Source organism: Netta rufina (assembly GCF_964035555.1).
Source record: "Netta rufina genome assembly, chromosome: 11".
Classification (NCBI taxonomy): Eukaryota; Metazoa; Chordata; class Aves; order Anseriformes; family Anatidae; genus Netta; species Netta rufina.
In genome coordinates, this window is record NC_140134.1 from 8,405,544 (window position 1) to 8,426,390 (window position 20,847).

General features: G+C 37.0%; 1 protein-coding gene across 2 annotated transcripts in view; it reads left to right on the forward strand.

Annotated features, from left to right (window-relative positions):
• USP3 (ubiquitin specific peptidase 3) overlaps window positions 1-19,041 on the forward strand; it is a 44,182-nt gene extending 25,141 nt beyond the window's left edge. Inside the window, exons 4-15 of one of the 2 annotated variants that reach the window (XM_084293082.1) lie at window positions 473-556; window positions 2,157-2,238; window positions 4,720-4,802; window positions 5,289-5,402; window positions 6,032-6,145; window positions 10,033-10,179; window positions 11,560-11,666; window positions 11,828-11,908; window positions 12,910-13,028; window positions 13,197-13,310; window positions 13,419-13,486; window positions 15,029-19,041. In XM_084293082.1, the coding sequence (XP_084149208.1) occupies window positions 473-556; window positions 2,157-2,238; window positions 4,720-4,802; window positions 5,289-5,402; window positions 6,032-6,145; window positions 10,033-10,179; window positions 11,560-11,666; window positions 11,828-11,908; window positions 12,910-13,028; window positions 13,197-13,310; window positions 13,419-13,486; window positions 15,029-15,194 (1,279 nt within the window). In that variant the 3' untranslated portion in view covers window positions 15,195-19,041. The remainder of the gene's footprint in view (window positions 1-472; window positions 557-2,156; window positions 2,239-4,719; window positions 4,803-5,288; window positions 5,403-6,031; window positions 6,146-10,032; window positions 10,180-11,559; window positions 11,667-11,827; window positions 11,909-12,909; window positions 13,029-13,196; window positions 13,311-13,418; window positions 13,487-15,028) is intronic. The other variant, XM_084293083.1, reaches the window with a different exon arrangement.
• The last annotated feature ends 1,806 nt before the right edge of the window (window positions 19,042-20,847 follow it).

The following is a 20,847-nucleotide window of genomic DNA, read 5'->3' on the forward strand; positions in this document are numbered from 1 at the left end:
CTGTTCGGCATCTCTTGAAAGGAAACCTATCGGTTTTTAGTGATAGTCTTACAGTATTCAAATAAATTGATTTATACTATTCATAAATAAAAAGTTGTATTCTCTTTACTGATCTTTATTCATATTTTTTGATAAATCTTCAATGGGTTGTCTGCTAGTACTGGTTTTGGTTACACAGCATGTTTGAATTTTTATTGAATTGGAATTCTGCACTGGGATGAGTGGTAGGTATTACTTCTGATTTCTAACAAAGAAGCAAGCTAGAAGACAAAACATGTAATGAAATACTGCCTCTACACCCTCTTGTTATAGGACAATTTTCAGAGGGAACCAAGCTCAGTATGTAGGTGTTGTGCTTCCTTCTTCTCCTTATAGTTTTCCACTGAATCACTTCAGTGCTTCCAGCACATAGGTTTGCATGAATGTTTTAGAGTACTTCCTTTGTACATTCTGATAAATGTTTTTCTTGCAGTTATCGCTGTGATGATTTTGTAGTCAATGATACCAAACTGGGACTGGTACAGAAGGTCAGAGAGCACCTACAGAACTTGGAAAAGTAAGTAGCGTGTTTATACCCAGATTGCTTTGGGTGAACTTACATTATTGCATCATGTAAGTGGTACTTCTGTTTTATATCTATATATGTATTTAATATACATGTTTTGGTGCCTGTATAATTGTGATAGAGTGCATGTTTAAAAATGCTTTTTCATCAGTGAGAAGCAGAGGTGCAGAACAAAGAGTTGTGTGTTTTTTTTTGTTTTGTTTTGTTTGTTTTTTTTGCTGATCTTGTATGTTTTGTTTCTTATATTCTGAATCTTGTATAAGCTGTGTATAAATTTCTTGGTATATCACCAACAATTAGCGTCCTTTTCCTTAGAAAAGGGACAGAATTTTCAGAACAGAATCACAGTTTTATCAAAAACAGGAAAAGTTTCTGGAGCAGAGAAATTGCAACTGAAATGCAAGTGGAAGTAGTTATCATGTTAATTGCAGTTTGGTTTCCAACCAGAAAGATTAAGAAATGTTTGTGAACTTAAAATTGTACTGAAAAGACATGTTTTTCGTGCGGCTTTTTCTGGCGCTCTTCCACTGAAGAGTAAATACTATAATCTTTGTGATGCAGATGCCGTGGCCAGTGCTAGATAGCAAATAGTCTTTTCATAGTTTGCTTGCAAATCTTCCATAATACTAAGTACATGTTAATATGGTGCTTCCCAGAATTCAAATACCACTCCTGCTAAGAAATTGCTGTGAGGTTGGAAAGTTCTGGATCCTTCCCGAGGAAGTGTGTTAGTTACTCAGAAAACAGTATTAACATTTTCAATCTTTTCCATTCTTCTTTTGATGGGTTTCTCAGGTATGTAGTAAGATGTAAAGATATGTAAGCATAATGAGAAATACACACAAATATTTTGGAGGTGTCCGGGAGATCTAGCTCCTTTGAAGGTACATGGCACTGTGGAGGATTCTGTTGTAAGTAATGATAAAAATAAAACCAAGCCTGAAAGCTGGAACAAGTTAAATTTTGCTATTAGATTGGTGAGAAGTCTGGAACTTGAGGGCCCAGTAATTTCCAGTGATGTGGAAAAGAATAACTTGTTGTCCTTGTAACTTTGTATTAGTCTTACAGAAATGTTATAAGCTGATGTATTTTTAACCAAGAGAAGTCAGCTATAATGCGTAAGTGATAGCACTTAAAATACTTTCTTTAATCTTTGGTAACTTTACTTCATCCTGCTTTTTTGAAGTTGTCTTTCTCAAGGTTTAGGATGACTCTTCTGATACAAGTATTTTATGGAAAGCTACAATAAGCATTCCTTTGATTAGAGGAATAGATCGGGTATGTTTCAGATCAGGAATAGCATGCTAATAAGGCCGTGCTTCAGGGCACACATTGTAGCATGCATAACTTAATGCAATTAACTGAGACATTAGTGTTGAAAATAGGATGTGTGCCTGTACTCCGAGAGAAATGCAGTCTATTTTAAGACTATGAAAAGCATGTGTTGCAATCAGGAAGCTCTCTGCTGTCTTAATGACAATTGATGGCAGATGTAATCATCCTAATGTCTAATGCAGTGATCATCTCTTGTCCATTTCATACAACATTTTGTTTTTATAGTAAGTAACATATTTTAATTGCTTTCCAACAGTTCAGCCTTTACATCAGACAGACATAGGAAAAGAAAACTATTGGAAAACTCATCTATGAACAGCAAGTTATTAAAAGTAAATGTAAGTATAACAGATCCAGTACAGTGAGTTTTGCTAAAGTTCTTGAGGTTTATAGTTGGACTAGATTTAAAAATACATGTCTGTTACCCAAATCCTACTTGGCATATACTTCGTCTTTCTCATCTCCTAACCACACACCTAGAAGAGCCCCTTCTCACAAAAGTTTTTGATACTCCGCTGCATTTCTGTTGGCCTTGACTTTGAGCTTTGCTGTGTTTGGTGAGATCAGGGAAACTGGAATTAGATAGTACCCATTGGGATTGAAACAGAGCTAGAAATAAGATTTGTGTGTTTTTTTTTTTTTAAGCAAACAATTTGTTTTTGAGTTGTTCCTCTTACAGTGTAGAAAGAAGGCAGAGAAGCGGGCGCACTCCTTTTCTAGAAGGGAATAAGAGAATAGTTATTAGGAAATAGCAATAAGCTTTAACACTTTTAAAAAGCAATTGGTAAAACTTGTTTTCAAAAGCAGCTGTGGAGTATTCTGAAAACTATACTCAATCTCATATTTCATCTTCCTCATGTTTTAACTTCACATCTGCAGAATAGCACTCAGGAGAGCACAGTCCAGCCCTAGCAGAAAGGCTACATAGTTTCTTTCAGTCAAAGAATGTTGGGACCCAAATGCCTCTGTTTTCTGTGGTTTGAGGTGAGGGAATTTGTAATGCTCATCATTTCACCCAGATTTCAAGTAGGGAGAGGGGGAAGACAGTGACTCAGCTGTATGCATCTGCCTCCTCTTCACCCCTGGCCATCAGGAAGGGCAGAGGAGGGCCATTTCTCCTCAGTCCTGGGGACAAGCAGTGTAGTCCAGGAGAGCTGAAGTAATGGCTGTCTCCAGCTATGAGAAAGAATTGCCTGACTGGGAAGGAGAGACGTTCTTGAGAGGAGTATGAATGGAAATAAGAGGGTGGGGGTGAGAGCAAAGCAGTCAATTGCTGCTTTGTAAAGTCTATGGGTTTAGTTACTTTGAAAATGCACTGCCTACAATTGATGTAGGGTCCTTTGAATGTGCTGTGTGTATTTCTTGTACTGTCCCAATCTTGAGAGGATTGAAATCTTGGAGAGAGAGTGATTTTCTGCTTTTTCTGCTATGAAAACTCATAGTGTCATTGTCTGAAGAACTCAATGCTACTAAAAATGAGAGGGAAAATTCTAGGCAACATCTAGATATTGAGAAGACAATGAGAAAAGCATAAACTTAATGCTGCTTTTATTCTTCTTAGACAGTGCTGTTTTTTCCGTTTTATTAATACTTGAATATTGCCTGTGGCAACAGATGATCCTTCTATTCTTGGCACATTGGATTGTTCTGTAGAAAAGATAGCATTAATGCTATGCTGTCTCATCCTGGATAAGGATGAGAGGGGAATATGCTAAGGACAATGTAGTGGTACTTGTACTTAGTTTTTGTCATTTACTGGAAAATAGTTCTCTCTTTAAGCAGTAGTTACCAAATTCCTAAATTGCCTATGTAAATAACATTTTTTGATAACGTGTTCACAAATACCCTGATGACATTAGTTCACCAGGGATGTTTTTTTGTGGTAAATCTGAAGGGAAAATGTTTTATTGGAACCCTTTGAATACATATATTTGGTAACCTAAATTTGCATGCAGTCTTTGATGTCAAGTTATAGGTTCATTCTGAGACAACTACTGAAAGATAGTTTAGTTTTAAATTCTGTTAGAACAATAAAGACTATCCCAAGATGTGATGAACTTGAAGAAATGTTTCTAAGTACTGTGGATTGCAGAAACAGTAAATGCCAATACTGTCCACATTTCTCTTGCTTCTGCTCCCGGCCTCATATCATTTGGCAAAAAACAAGCTCATCTGTGTGTAATAGTGCTCTAACCTGTTGAAGTTCCTAGACTGTAAATAGTATATATTTTTTGTCGCTTCAACATGTTGCTTATTCTTTGCACAGTCTAACTTGACTGTATCTTTCCCAGATAAACTGTCTTTAAAAAGATCTGTCTTTGAAAAACCTCCCTGACAAACAGGTCAGTGCTGGTGACTTAAAAACCTGCAGGCTGCCACACTACACTTACTAGATACAGAACTAGATGGATAAGGATTGGCATCTTCATTTTTCAGACACTTCAGGGAAATTATCATCCAGTTCTCACTGAACATTACTGGAGTGAGAATATTTACTACCATAAATGCACACAAATACTTCAAAATACATGTCTGTGATTAAAGCTGTACTGTCCTGTTGAAAAATTTTTTTTCAAGGGGGGAATAAAAAAGGTTGTATAGCTTTCTTTTGATAATGAGTAAGAAATTGGTTTCATGTCAGGTTGGAGCTTCAGTCAGCAAGGCTGGTCATGTGATTACTTTGGCATTGAAACTGCTTTTTTCACAAAGTGTAGTTAATTATTGTTAAAATTTATGTTGCTTAACAGTAACAGCTCTGTGTGAAGAAAGTGGGGGAGCAGTGATACATCTATCTTTAACTTAACCATCCTCACTTCCAGGGAAGCACCACTGCCCTTTGTGCCACAGGCCTTCGGAACCTGGGGAATACATGTTTCATGAACGCAATCCTGCAGTCGCTCAGGTATCTTCTTTTCTGTCAGTCATGGTTGACCTTGCAGGAGTCAAAGCACATGCTTGTGTTCCACTACTGGGACTGCTGTGGCAGAGCTTTGAATTGATAGGTGGAAGTGGACCTTGAGTTAACCTCCTCAGCAGCTGCAGCCTGTTGTTTCATGGAATACCTTCTGATGCCTCAGTCTATCACAATATCTCCTAGTCAAAGCAGAGCCAAAATGTAATTATTTCAGGTATTTGGGATGATTATTATATTTATAGACCCACCATTCATTTACAGAAGCATTTGCTACATTACTTCTTGTATTTTGGATAAAAATACTTTAAAAAAACAAAAAAAAACAAAACAAAAAAAAAAAACCTGTTCTGGGTTGCCATCATTTTATCACCACATGAAGTTCTGTTTATGTATTTCGAAGAACAGACTCCAGAATACATAATCTCTTTATTCTCTGCCCATTAAGGTTTTCATTCATTTTTTCTTTTTCTCCAGTAACATTCAGCAGTTCTGCTGTTACTTCAAAGAGTTGCCTGCTGTGGAGCTGAGGAATGGGAAGACAGCAGGCAGGCGAACTTACCATACCAGGAGCCAGGGAGATAACAATGTGTAAGCTGTGTGTTCCTTGTTAGCACTGAACTTTCATGAAACAGCAAATGCTTGAGCAGTAGAACCACTATATGCTTTCAGTGTTAAGAGTTACAGAAAAGTGATTCTTAGAGGGACTCATTCATAGAATAGTTTGCTGTACAAGAAGAAACTTGTGTCACTTGCAGTGTGCTCATGTAGCCCTAGTGCTGCAGGGAGAGGCAGTCAAAAAAACCTGAGAGCACTAGAGTGTAACTGCATTTAAAGTAAGCTTAAGAAGTGCTTATTATATCTAGTCCAAATATTACATTATTTAATTCCAGCTAAAATATGGCCGTGTGGATATGACATTCAGAGTCTGTAACCTGTTTAAGCAAGCCTTAAAGTGACCACATTAGCAGAGTATACAGTATAATGGTGAAAGGTGAATAGGTATCCAAGTGAGTCCTCAACATTTGAAATGTAATTTTCCAAACCTGTCTGTTATGGGTAGGATTTTAAGACATAAACAGTGGGAAGTACTAGAACGGGTAATACCCAGCCATTACAATTTTATGCAAAGTGATGTCTGATATTTGTACCATGGAGCTAGTAAACCTGTAGAGTTATAATGCAAGTCCATATTCATCACTACCTTTTATTCTTTCTAGTTCACTGGTGGAAGAATTCAGAAAGACACTTTGTGCTTTATGGCAAGGAAGCCAAACTGCATTTAGTCCGGAGTCTTTATTTTATGTTGTCTGGAAAATCATGCCAAATTTTAGGTAAGTTATGTGAAATACAAACAATATCCTTGATTGTAACCTTACATTGCTGGCATTGTAATCTAAAATGTGCTGAGTCTGGGGTATGGACTCTATGCAGCTTTCCTGTATGCCCACAGATATGCCTTGGAAAGGATCCTTACTTTGATTTACTGTTTTGCGTTTACTAGCAGTGCTTTTCTTCCCCCTGTCCTTTGACCATATGCTACATGTAGCATTATCGGAGAGAGGTCAAACATTTCTAATACTAAAACAGTAGTCGTTTTACCTTTGAACCAGTGCTCCGAGGGGTAGAAGAATCAAGAAGACAAAATCTTGCAGGTAGGCAGAATTCAGAAAGACAAATTGTGCTTTATGACAAGGAAGCCAAATTGCATTTGGTTCAGAGTCTTAGTCCAAGTGCATGGTGTTGACAGAACCAAGAACAAGCTTGCTGCGATAAGAAATTGATGTAGTCAGATTCAAAATGTACAGGTTTAAATGAGAACACTCTGTAAAACTTCCTTGATTCTCTCAAAGTACTACAGTCATCGTCAGTTGGACATGAAATGAGGGCTATAATAAAAAAAATCATATGTAACTAGAAGGCATTTTGTGCCCATGCTGACAGAAAAGACAAAAGGGGAAAAGGTTATCCAAGTAAATCGAAGTATCATTCCTCTCCAAGGTCTCCCTGTCCTGGCCCCTGAACCTTTCAAAGGAGCACTGAAACCTGTTAGGATATATTGTGATGAGGTAAGTTGCTCCATTGTCTCAGGTAGTAAAGATACTGTTATGTTACATCTCCAGCAGTGCTGAAAAGATGCTGTGAACACATCTGAGCAACCCAAATCACAAAAAATATTTTTATTCTATTCTTCACACTGCCTAATATGTTTCACTTGGCTTAAGAGAATCAAGGAAGTTTAATACCAGTAGTTTCAAGCAGCGACCAAAATATCATCCTTAATCTGTCCTTGACCAGTTTCCCTACTACAGTCTTCACAATAATTCTTGTTAGGCTAAGCAAGAAATGAGTTCATTAAGTTCCTCAAGCAAATTTTCAGCACTGTGGATTCTATCACAGTTTTTAAAAGAAAGAGTGTTTTTTTAAATTAATTTTTATTATTTTTTCCCTTTATTCCCATTTAGCTGGGAACATATCCGTGATTAACTGATAAGAGAACTTAAATCACATGAAGAGTAGCATCAGATGCTCTGCTCTGTATATTCCCAATCCCACATGACCTAGTGAGAACACTTGTTCAGTGCTTAATTGTACCTTGTAAAAGTTCATGATGCTGCAACTCTAGTTCTACCTTGTATGCTGCTTATGAGAGTGGAAGTGGTGGATGGACACATGAAAGACAGCTGGAGTCAGTAGCATGTTAACAGCGAACCATCCACTTGGGCCTGTGCTTATGAAGTCTAATGACAGGGGCTGGGAGAGGAAATATGTCTGGAAACTCAGTGTAATATGTTTAGCCTAGAAAGTTGTTTCAGTTGTTGAAAGTTATGTGCCTGCCTCCAGGACTGCAAGTGCTGTTGTTTTTTCAGGTTAAATGCTTTCTTACAGAAGGTTAAAGGGAAAGACTATTGCTGAGGTGCTCCATGGCCCTCTGTTTCATGTGTATGTAGGCAGTAGAGAATATTGCTTAGTTGTTTGGCCTTGTGTATTACAAGCACAGCTGAAGTGTCTCAGAGCTCTAATGCTAATTTGGAAGTCCTGCTCTTTGACTGTTGTACTAAGTCTGTTGCTTTCATTCTGCTGCATGGCAGAACAGTTCTGGGCCTCTTGCTGAGTTGCAAGATTTGTACTTTGCTTGTTTGCTGCTATATAAATAGTATCTTCTATTTTCTTAGTAACTGTTTCTTTATATCTTGTTACCAGTAGAAAAAAAGAGTAACAGAGGTGGGCTTGAGTTGAATTGGTGAGGTGGATGGAAAGCAGTTTTATTGCACAAGCTGACTCAGAGAAACTACGCTTTCTAGCTGACGGATCTTTGTCTGTATCATGTTTTTTAAAAGATCTGCATCTGTACTTAAGCTTTTTTTTTTTTTTTTATCAAATTCAAAGAATCTTTCACCTAGAATTAACTTGTATCAAATGTAAACACATGCATCAGGAACACAACCAGTAATGTGTAATGATTCCAAAGGTTATTTCATCAAATTTGCTGCAGATCAAATGTGCTATTTGCTGTAGATCAAGCTTTAGAGCTTTTCTATGAGGAAATTGATGTTGGAAGGGTACCTGAAGCAAAGTAAATTCTAAAAATTTAAGCTGTATATAATTTCTCAGTGATTGCTTTTAAAGGTGGGAGTTTGGATGAAAACATTACTGTTATTCTACAGATGAAAAGTCTTTACTTTCTTTTTATTTTGCTGCCTCCTAGCAATACTTTCCTGGGATACACCTACGTTCCTCACTAAACATATCAGTAATACATTGAGTGCTGTGACATGATTCTCTTGGACATTATCCCTTCTCTGTGTAGTAGCACAGAACATCTCTCCGTTGTTTCTTCCCAGACATATCTTATCTGACAGTTATTGCTGATACTTAGGTGAAATAAGGAGGATAACAATATGTAAGGGAGGCATAACAAGGCAACTTACATAATTGGAAAAGAAAAAGAAGAAAAGCCAGGTCTCATACTGGGGGATTTTTGTAATTTGGCCTACAACAACTTGCACATAATTACGTCAGTGTTGCACAAAGCTTTCACTGTTTAACTATATATGTCGTCTCCTTCATATAAGTATACATCTTACAGCAAACAAATACTTTTTTCTTTATGTTTGATGCATGATTTAGCTTAAATAACATTAAAGGTGTATTTACCCTGATGGTTTCTCCATTACCTTTGATTAAGTTAGTGGCTTTAAAAAAAAAGAACACAACAACAACAAAAACTCTTTGAGCAGTGCTGCTGCTGATAGCATTAACAGCTGAGATCGGAACCTTGTCCTGGCAAATTCATATCCTCAAATGATGCTCTGTATCTCCCACCACTGCCTTCCTTTCCCAGCAAGTGGTGTGTAGGTTAGGCAAAGGAAGGTGTGCAAGTCTAAGCATGTCTACAGCTCTCATGTTAAGAGAGGAGGAAAGAAACCTCTGTTTCATCCTCACCACTTCAGAGTTTGTATTGTCATTTAAAGATGCATGTGGAAAAAAAACACTAAGAATAAATTCCCTATTCTGGTGTGGTCCAAGCAGGCAAGCAAACAAATTGCCAAAGTGACGTGTGGGCTCAGTGACTGAATGAAAATGGTGCAGTAACTCTGACGTCACACATCAACACTATGAACCAGTTTTGAGACTTAAGAGTTTCAAAGTAGGGATGCATAGTGTGCTGGCAGAATCCAGTAACTAACAATACCTAAACAGACGTACTAATCAAATACAGTCAGTAGCAAATAAAGAAGAAAAAAGAAGGCAAGCTTTTGCACAAGTGAGGGGAAATTACTGTGACCATTGTGCATTTTTAGCTAGCATGTATATAGACGTAGGATGTTACTACCATAGATGAAATTTATTGAGGTAAATTAACATTGCAGCTACAGTTAAAGAATACGTGAGGAAATTTTGTCTCCGCTGCTCTCTGTTGCATTTAAAAGGGCTCTTCTGATATAAAACTTACCTTAAACATTTCTCTGGCTTTAAGAAGAGACCTGCATAGCAATGTGAGGGACCAAAAAAATCATGCAGTTTGTGTAAATATCACTTTATCTTTCCAGAGGCTAACTTGATACATTTGGTACATTTTGGTACAAACATTGCTGTAAAGTCTGCTCTGTGTTATTAAACAAATATACATTCTTCCACGTGACATGTTCTTTATCAGCGTGTACTGACAATAAAGCAACCCGCATGTTTGATTTTGTTGTTTCTTTTTTCACTTAAGGGGATATCAGCAGCAGGATGCTCATGAGTTCATGCGTTACCTTTTGGACCATCTACACCTGGAACTCCAGGGTGGTTTTAATGGTGTTTCACGTTCAGTAATTTTGCAAGAAAATTCTAGCCTGACTGCAAGCAGCAAATGTTGCATGTAAGACTTGTTTATTAATTACTTGTTTATTAATTCAATACCTCAATGCTTTGTATAGGTCGGTGTGGTGGATTGAAATTTCAAGTTCATGGGTCCTTGTTTAACATTTCCTCAGCATGCATGCTAAGAGGGCAAATTACAAAGCTGCACAGTAATGGATTATAATCCTATGGGATGTGCTTCCTTGAAAAGCAAGTATGGCTCTTAGACTAGCATTTTTAATAGGTATGAACAAATAGAGTAAATTGTAAACACGTTTTAATTCATTTTTCATTCAGGAAAAAAAACCCACACACTTCTTCCTATTTTGTACCTATATATACCTTGCTTCTATTCAGTCTTGTTTTTCTTAGGGCAATAGATAGCCTGAACAATACAGAGGCAAAAATGCCAAGTACTTGTAGGTTTAAATTGTCAGCAGACCTTCTAGAATGAGCAGGGCAATTGCTGTTTGACTATGGAAATTTTCCTGGACCCACTCTACATTTCTTGATCACTTGACACACAGTTAAAGTTATGAGGTTATAAAGTTAACTGAAATGGTTACAGTAAAGTAATAAAGATGCTGTGAATGCATGTGAGCGCCTGTTTATTTTTGGGTAGCTATTTCCATCTGCTTAACAAGCAGAGTTTGGATTAACTGTAAAGATGTAGGCAGAGTGCATACGTGAAACATGGGTTTCTGCAAGCTTGTATTGTCAGAACTGCAAGCACAAACTAGCATGTAATTTAGAAGTTGTGTAATGTAACTTAAAATGTTTTGTTCTCATTGGACTACATGGCCATTATATAATCTGATGAAAAGATTAAGTGAGAGACTAATGAAAGCATAGAGAATAAAGATGCCGCTACATATTGCTTAGTATATCTTAATGCAAGTTAAAGCTGTCTTTGGAAGCAAATAAATGGCAGAAGTGCAGAAATATACTTTAAAGAAGTCAAAATTACTCATAGCAAAGTAGGGTGTAGATTTGAAATGTTTGGCCTACCTCAGAGGGAAGCATTTTTCTTTAAAAATTGCTGTTCAGAAACAGCCTTAATTACAGCGTTGAAATACTGTACCATGTAGGAAGTGGCTCTATATTATAAAAAATGCAGTCAAGCAGAATACTTTCAGCATTAAAATTCTCAGCATCTGTGTAGGGAATATGAAGTTCACAATTCGTACTGGTACAAGATAAAGCAAAAGTATTACAGAATTAATGCACTGTGCAATTCTGGGAAGAATGAAAGCCCTGTGAATTAATTCAGTCTGTTACACGTGGACCTAACTGCACTGCCTAGTAGCAATGAGTGGTAACCAGTAAACATCTAGGAGGTATTGAATATAAAGCCCAGACCAGACATTCTGACTTTACCTCTCTAATGTTGTTTCTCTAGAAATGGAGCATCTACTGTGGTCACAGCAATTTTTGGAGGCATTCTTCAAAATGAAGTGAACTGTTTAATATGCGGGACTGAATCTAGAAAGTTTGACCCATTCCTAGGTAAGGTGCCTCTTGTCATCAAAAAAGTGGTTGACATAAGTCAGAAAAACAAATCTTGACTCTTGATTGGTTTAGATGGCATATGACTGAACTGAAATTTTAGCCTGGGAAGATTAGGCCTTGTTTTATTCAGCCCTAATTTTTTTAATTGTTTTTTCTAGACCTTTCGCTAGATATTCCAAGTCAGTTCAGAAACAAGCGTACTAAGAATCAAGAAAATGGACCAATGTGCACACTACGAGGTAAGAGTCTCTGCATAATGAAATAATTAACAGAAATCAGAGCATATACTTGCTAATTGCAGAGGAGCCAGGCTTTTATCTAGGGTATGACTTGATGCTACATGCTATCTGCTTTTATGAGCTGCTGCAGTAGAAGAGGGTGCTAAAACAATTTTTCATACGGTTTTTACCTGTCACTGTGTATTGACGTACAAATGCAATGAACTGTGGCTGAGATGTGCTTTAAGTCTGCAGGTCAGCTAAGTAAATACCAAGGAAAACACCAGCAGAGTGCATTTTTTGTGGTTAGAATAGTTCTAATCTAGTCCAGTCTTTCCAACCAACATTTTGTGCAGTGTGCATAGTGGTATTTGCTAAGGCTCTGTGCTTACAAGCGTGTTTGAAAACATGCCAGTTGTCTCTTGTGCATTTGCTTTTTAAACATCATAAATAAAATACTGCAGTTGGTGCTGTTGGCACCTTTTTTGGAGCCAACTGAAGTTGGGCACTGGTGCTATTACTGATCTTATTTTAAAGGCTGTTAATTTTTACACATTTGTAAATTGCATTTTATTTGCACTCATTGCAAATCACAAAATACTAATATATTAAAAAACAAACAAACAAAAAAAATTTACCATGGTTCATCTTGTACCTAAAATCAAATCTCTTTTAAAAAGTTGAACGTTCTTAGAAAGTCATATGATTTCTTTTGAAAAATAAAGTTGTGCTGAGTGTTGGAAGGAATATTGTTTTCAAGAGGAAGATTTCTTGAATTATTTTTTTTCTCTGGAACTGCTTATAGCTGTACTTGTTTAAAGGACCAAGAAACATTGCACGTTGCAACATCCTAATACATCACATAGCTGCAGCTTTTTACTGCACAACTGTAGATTAACTAGAAGGACTGCTACAGATGCATACCTTCTTTAGGTTGTTGAATTTGTTGCATTTCATGTTAGAAATATCATTTGCTATCATCTTGAATTAGAGTTCTGTGTGTATGTGGTCTTTGTTTTTAGATTGTCTTCGCAGTTTTACAGACCTGGAAGAACTTGATGAGACAGAGCTGTATATGTGTCATAAATGCAAAAAGAAACAGAAGTCCACCAAAAAATTCTGGATTCAGAAACTACCAAAGGTTTGTATAAATATTAAAAGTATCAGCATGGCAATGCGGTACTGGAAATAACTGCTCAGCTGTTACTAGACCTACACATAACCCTCCCATAGGCTATAGCAGATATCTAGCAGTACTAAGTTCAGCCTGTTCCCCTAATGCATCCATTTTGTTTTGTTAATCCCTTAGGTGCTATGCTTACACTTGAAACGATTTCACTGGACAGCATATCTGAGAAACAAGGTTGATACATACGTTGAGTTTCCCTTACGAGGCCTAGACATGAAGTGCTACTTGTTAGAGGTATGGAGCCTCATGGATACCTCCCAGAGAAATCTGTTCCATCACATGTATGTCTTCATTACAAATTAAAGCAGGCATCACTGAAGAGTTTTTTCTTTTTAATCGCAGCCTGAAAACAGTGGCCCAGAAAGCTGCCTCTATGACCTTGCAGCTGTTGTTGTGCATCATGGTTCAGGGTGAGTACATGGAATTAGCCGGCTTCTGAGCAGAGAAATTCTTCCCACTGAAGTACATGCTGACTTATTTAAGGTTTTTCTGCCCATAGTGAACATCTGTGTATTTTACTAGTGGAAATATGCAGAAATTCACAAGTTTATATGGAACTAAGCTGAAGTAACTTCAGATAGATTGACGTAATAATTCCTGTGATTTCCAGTTAGTCTTTGGGAGTAGAGAATAGGAGTGACAGACAACATGAAACTGTTCTAGTTCCTCAGGAATAGAAGACGCTAAAACCAACAGGGCGGATAAAAGGGCCTTTCAGAAGTTAATGCTTCATTTTGAAATTCTTACTACAAGGGAGAGAGATTTTGTTTCCTCTTCTGTTCAGTTTGAAAGGCACATGTGCATTTATGACAGAGTGTATGTGTTTGAAACAAGTGTAGATTTAAGATTGGCACAGGAGAAGCAATTACTCTGCATCTACCTACAGGAGTGATAATTCAAAGGGAATACTAATAGGCATGCCACAAAGCTGGACAGTTTCATATTTTGAAATACAGTTGCTGGATAGGGGTTGTTTGTTTGTTTGTTTTCCATTACTTAGCCATGGGTGGATCTGTTGAGAATAACTGTAGTAGTGACAAAAACAATTGTTGATTGTATAGTTAATAGGAAATCACTCTCTGGATGTGAAGGTATAAAAGAACTTTTCTAAAGAAGCTAAATCCCATTAATCAAAACCATACTTATATCTGAATATAATCTGGAGGTATTACAGATACGAGTATGAGCTGGACTGTCTAAACAATTTGACTACTAAATGCAGCCGTTGTAGCACCACAGTGCATCTGTCTGGCGCTTTGAAGTCCTAGGAAAACTGTACAGGCAGCAAGAGAGCAGGTCACAGAATAGAATTAGATGGTTGGAACCATTGAAAGCATGTTACAACATATAAGTGAAAGCAGGCCTTATATTGGTGGTGGCAGGGTATGAAAATAGGTGGGTGTATAGTTCTGATACGTTACAGTCAATACATAGGGCTCCAAAACTTTGATCTGTTTAAAACATACTTGAAAGATTTGTTCTGTTGTGTGTCCTTTTGGTTAAATTTAGACTACGTGAGTTTCTCTAGACCAAAATAGGTAAGATGTATAAAAATAAAGCACAGTACAACTTCTATAGCTAACATTTAAGCAACAGATAATGGGCTTAACAAACCTGGAAGTTGTTCTGTGTTGCAAAAGGCCTTGCTTGCCTAATAACAATGGGATGCTATGAAGCTCATATTAAAAATAAAATAAATTTAACTTATCCCTGCAAGTAAGTGATTATTTTACTTAACATGAAACTTTACTTTAAAGAACTTCAAGTGCCACTGATTAAGACAAGAAAAATCTTACCAACTATCGTAGAGGGCTGTCAGTTCCTTTCTTGCTTGGGTTCCTTGAAGTCTCTTAGTCCATTATTGCCTAATAGAAAATGCATCAGAGAAGGAGGTGGCCCGTCTCCTTCTGATTGTCCTTTTTCTTTTCCCCCCATCCCTGCCTTGCTGACAGCGTTGGCTCTGGACATTACACCGCGTATGCAGCTCACGAAGGTCGTTGGTTCCATTTCAACGACAGTACTGTAACGCTGACCGACGAGGAGACTGTGGTAAAGGCGAAGGCCTACATCCTCTTCTATGTGGAACGGCAAGCCAAATCTGGATCAGATAAACTTTAATACCTCCTTTTAATTCTCACTTATCAAGTCCAGCGGACAAAACATTTCCATTTTTCCGTAAATACTTGATCCAAGACTATTAATTTCATTGTGCACTTTTCAATTTCCTCTTGTGGGTTTTAGTTTTGTTGTGTCAATGGTAGCATTTGACTTACTGAACTTGGACACAAACTAACTTTTTTAGTTATACCAGAAAACCTCAGCAGATTTTGATTTGCTGCTTTAGTTGTGATAACTCAATTTTTATATATATAGTTTCAAGAAATACTTAGTTATTTGACTTTTTTATATTAATGTTTTCAGTTCTCACTTTCTAAAGGCACATTTACATCAGAGAAGCTTTCTGTCCTCCTTACAAGCAAGAGAAATGTGCTTCTGATTACAAAGAGCAATACAACTTCAAGCTGCTCTTACAGCTGTTATATAGATATGATTTAATCTCTTTAAATCAAGGAATTGTTTGCACGTACTATTTTCCCTCGTGCAAGAAATTAAGCCGTGACCTCTGAACAATCATTCTTTGTCTGAAGAAGAGATGAGATGTGGCATCATTAAATAGACCAGGTAATTGCTGCTATATCGGTGTGTATTCGGGCTGCTGACTTTCAGGAATCATTGTAAATAAACAGTTGGTTCAATTGTATCTATACTGCAGATTAATTCAAATATTCCTTGCATATGCTCTTCCCTCCCTCCCCTCATTTTTTTTTTTTAAATCTTAAAATATATATACGTCTAAATTGTGTTAAGATTTATTATTCTTTTTTAAACCAGATGTGAATTGCCAGAAACATATCTGTTTTAAACAGTAATCCTGACATTTGACCATGAACTTTACTTTAAAACTTGGAGATTTCCTGGCAGTGGGACCCCAACCCTCCTTGCATGTGGAAACTGGGATCACAGCTCCTAAGTTTGGGGGTTATGGGAACAGCCATAGGTCTAACTAATATAGCTCCTGTCTACTTTAATGCCTGTATTAATTTAATTAATTTAAGACTGAAAAGAAGTTGATGGAGTTCAAGATGCTTGGCATGGCAGTTGTTTTTATCAGATCAAAACTAAAACAAACTAAAGGGAGATACTTTCTCAGAATAGCCTGAGGAGTGAAGATTGACCCAAAACCGCTTCTTGACTGGAGCAGATTCTGGTAGCTGCAGTATTTACTCATAAGCCCACTGTGGGATCTTTATTTTCAGTTTTGAGATTCACACTGGAGACATGATACAATTTCTATGACTTGATTATGTAATAGAGAAAGACATCTGTTTAAACATTGGTATTTTCAGCTATGCCACAGTTCCAGATAGTGGAGGTCAGATCTTCTCTGCTAGTGAAATTTAGAAAAGGGCAGGAAAAACCTATATTGCAAAATCCAGGAATCTGAACTTTGGCATGCTACATTTTGGTGCTTTCCCCCATTCCACCCTTTCTAGTTACCCTTGACGTGCCTAGCAAGTAACCGGACACTCCTGCAATCGCAAAAGCTTCTTAGTAAGAATGTTGTGGGGTTTTTTAACCTCATGTAGAGTCACACAGCCAAATTGCACCTTTTATTTGCGATAACAGAAGAATATACTAGCCTGAAACCACACAAGAACACAAGTAAAATATTGAATATTCTTTATTATACTGAGTATTCTTTTTAGTTACTGCTTCTAAAAGGCATAGTATGAAGTTAAAAAAAAAATAAAAATCCCTATAAATTGTACTGATACAGCTCATGGTGCACTTGGGTGAACTTCATTTTCCTTGCTGTGGGTTACCTGCTAGCTGTACATTGACAAGCATAAACAGAAATCAGGAGATTTTTTTTTTTTTTTAAATGAGTCTTACGGCCTTTTCAAGTCATGTTGAACCAGGAAAGAGAGAGAAAGAGAGGTTGGCTTAATATAAAAGCTGCAGAAAACGTTCCACATTGCTAAGTGTGTGTGTGTAAGCTGTACACTAGCTAAACTTACTGTGATTATTATTTGGTACACTGAGGGCCACACACATATATATGGATGTCTTTTTTTTTTTTCAAGTTGAACAATAACTAAAACTAATCACTGTTTTAAATTGTAGATAGCATGTCACCTACCATTTCTCAGTTTTGTGCAGCCAGAGCTGCTGTTCTAACAAGAAGAGCTAGGTGTTGACGTTTGACATACTTCATTTTTGTGCGGAACACAAAAAATAATTTTTATGACATTTTTAACCTGAAGCACAGCCCTACTGCTCACAGCTGGGGAGTTAAATCAATTCCATCTATATCTATATTTTGTCTGCATGCTACTTGGATTGGATTCCTTTAGCATCTTAGTTCTGGGAATGCAAATCTTAAAAATGTACAACTAGCTCTGGACCAGAAACAGTTTAATTTGCAGGAGTCAGGTGTATGCAGTGTTCTTGCAAACTAGTGATGTAAATGTGCCTTTCTGTAGTTTTAAGAACTTACTTAAGATTTGTAATCTTCAGCAACATTCACTTATTTTAAGCAGCTTCTACTTCTGTTAATTTCTTGGGACAGATTTATTTTCCCATTTCAGGATTTCCTTTTAGTAATATTGTCTCTGTAACATTTAAGGTCTTGGGCAACGGTATCCAGCATGGTCCATTTGAGATATGGCCATGGGAACATAATGCAATCATGTCAGTCTTGTTCTTGCAGCAAGTGGTAGATAATACAGACTCAGCCTTACTCTTTGCTGGAACAAGTACGTCGTAAATCCTTTCCTAATTTAACTTTCTCCCACTGCAAACCCAGATGGACAGTATGAACAGTTTGTTGTGGCAACACAAGTATTTCTCTTCCTGGTGGAGAACTTTGCTTATCCACTGTATTCTATTCAGTGTGGTGTCAAAAAAAAAAAAGTAAAAAAAAAAAATAAATAACTGAGCACTGAACCAGTAACATATACTGCACCTGGCCTAGTATTACATTTTTAACCTTACTTGTATATCCTATATTTATCTACTAGCTTGTGGGAGGGGAGGGATATCTCATTTCATTTAAGCCAAATGTTTCTTTCTACTTACTGCTGATCATAGTACACACTAACTGGCAAGAATTTTGTCTTGCTTGTGACTGCTCTGCAAGCAGCAACTGCTCTCTACAGTTCAGAGACTTGCATATTTTTCACCCAATTTTGTCTGATTGAAGGTTGTCCTTTTTTGTTAGTCATTGTTTAGCCATATATACAACTGGAGACATGATTTATGTAAAACAAAACTGCAGAATGTCCAGCTCTCAGAACACTTCTGCTTTAATGTTGTATAGTGAGCTGTTAAGTATGGCATTATATGCAAAGCTCTACAGCATTTACAAAGAGAGCTTCTTCTCACTGCATAGTCAGAAGAGACTCTCCTAGGTAATAATAGCTGTGTGAGATTTAGAGTTGAAAACTTTCAGAGAGGCAGGTACAGTGGACTTGGTTCAAAAGCAGGAGGCCATTTATAAGAATTTTGCTAAATCAGTGGAAAGCATAACACTTGGTGTTCAAAATTTTCCCCAGTGTTTCATTACTGATGTGTCTGTGTCTTACTGATGAGGTAATCAGCACCTTGAAAAATTGATTCCAATGTGCTTTAGGATATCCTCAAGTACTGTAGTGCCATAGTTGTAATTGTTTACCATTAAAATTGTGTGTAATTTTCAGTGAGGATCACTGACTGTGCTCATCGTGTGTGTTTTTGGAGCATTTCCAGGATGAATGTGAATTATATCTCATTCACACAATGTGTTTATGGAAAATGTGCCATTAAAGTGTCTCTTTTCCTTAGGAAATGAAACTCTGCATGTCTTTTTACAGTTTTGCAAGTATTAGCATTAATCATTTGAGCAGGATGACAGAGTATTCGAACTTCTAGGGGAAAAAAACATAAAGCAAACTTAATTGTATCAGAACATAGCATTTAAACCCAAAGAGGACACAATTTTAAAGGGCCCTTTCACAGAAGGGCTGTTATTTTTGTTAGATCATGGTGTGTGTCCTCTGTGGTTTAAGAGTCCCTCCCAGCAACGATAAGATTATCACGGAAGTTTGTTTGGTTTTATGTTTTTCCTTAAAATAACATTCCTGTGTTTATTACAATTCTGAGTAGTCTCAACTATTTAAACTTGTTCAATGGTGAAGGTAAGTTCTGAGAATGAGGAAGGGACAGAGTGAGAGTTTTTTTAAAAAAAAAACAGTAAGAGAACTAAGTAGAAAACTCCTGGCATACCATTTAAACTATTTTCCAATGACTGGCTTACCTGGTATGTGAAATCATCTACTCTTGTCTCTTCTGTGGCTTCATAAAGTATTCATGCTACCGTTCATAGCCTGTTTCTAAGCATGGGAGGGAAAGCAAGAATATCTTTCTAATTCCAAGGCAAATATTTAATGACAAAGGATATGGAACCAGAAGAACTGGTAATCATTAAGCACAGCTTACCTTTTACAGAACAAAATTACTAACTTTAAAGAACTGTACAGATCCATACCTGTCATTTTCTTTGAGCCACTGTGGGTAAGCATACACATTACTCATGCACAGATAAGAAGCCAAAACAATCATTGCAGACTGCAAAAAAAAATTCTACTCTCATTTTTTCAGAGATCATTTTCAAACTGCAGTCTCAGACAAAGAAGTAGAAGATGAACTTCGGTTGCGCTCAACCCTGTCATGTATTGAAACAAACACTATTAAAATGCATAGATACATAAAAACTCCCAGGTACTAAAAATGTGCAAGCCATTTGGAAAATCCTTCAGGATGTGTTTTGCTCCTAATACTTACTAATTAGTTATACAACTATTATAATAATAATAGTTATACATATTATTTCCCTATATTAACACCAAACCGAAGATTGGCATGAACTACCTTAAATTCTTGTATTACTTCCCAAACATGAAGAAGTCACAGGGCTGGTTATTATTGCTTTTAATTCTGACCCACCATTTGCAGTACATTTATTTTTCTTCTACAGCAAGAATTTCTGCTACGCTTTCTTGTCCGTTACTGGAAAACAGACACCTATTCCTAAAACCTACTATATATCTTTTTGCCACCAAAATTTCCAGGTCCATGGTAACAGCTACAAAAGCATAGACGCAAGAAAACTTGTAAAACTCAGGCTAACATAAGACATCTGCTAGAAAATCATAAGTCTTCAGCAGTTGAACATCGATATGGCTGCTCACATGCATGTCTTCCTGTATAGCATTACTTTACTGATGCAAAAGGTGGGGGAAACAGCTAGCACCATTTATTCAAATAAGAGCGGGCAGGAAAACGCCCATAAGACTGATGCCTGTAAAAAGAAACTGGACTTTTTTGTGTGCACTTGTTTGCACCCAGGGAACATTTAAACTCATTTTTAAAGCTGTTAATGAAAGATTGTTCAACTAGCCTCCTTTTAAATCTTAGTATAACAGTCCTTGAACATGAGACAAGAAAGTGCAGCCTCAGCAAAAATAATGAAAAATAAAGGCTAAAATTGTTGCACACTGTACAAGCTTCCACTCTGAAAGTCAAATCCTCCAAACTTGAGAGGCTGCCAAAGCTACATTTTGCAGCTGTACCTACCATCTGCCCCTTCCCATTCATTAACACAGCACAAGGTCTTTGCTAACTATCAGGATTGCCTAAAAGGAAAATAATAATAATGATTTCAAAGAAAAAT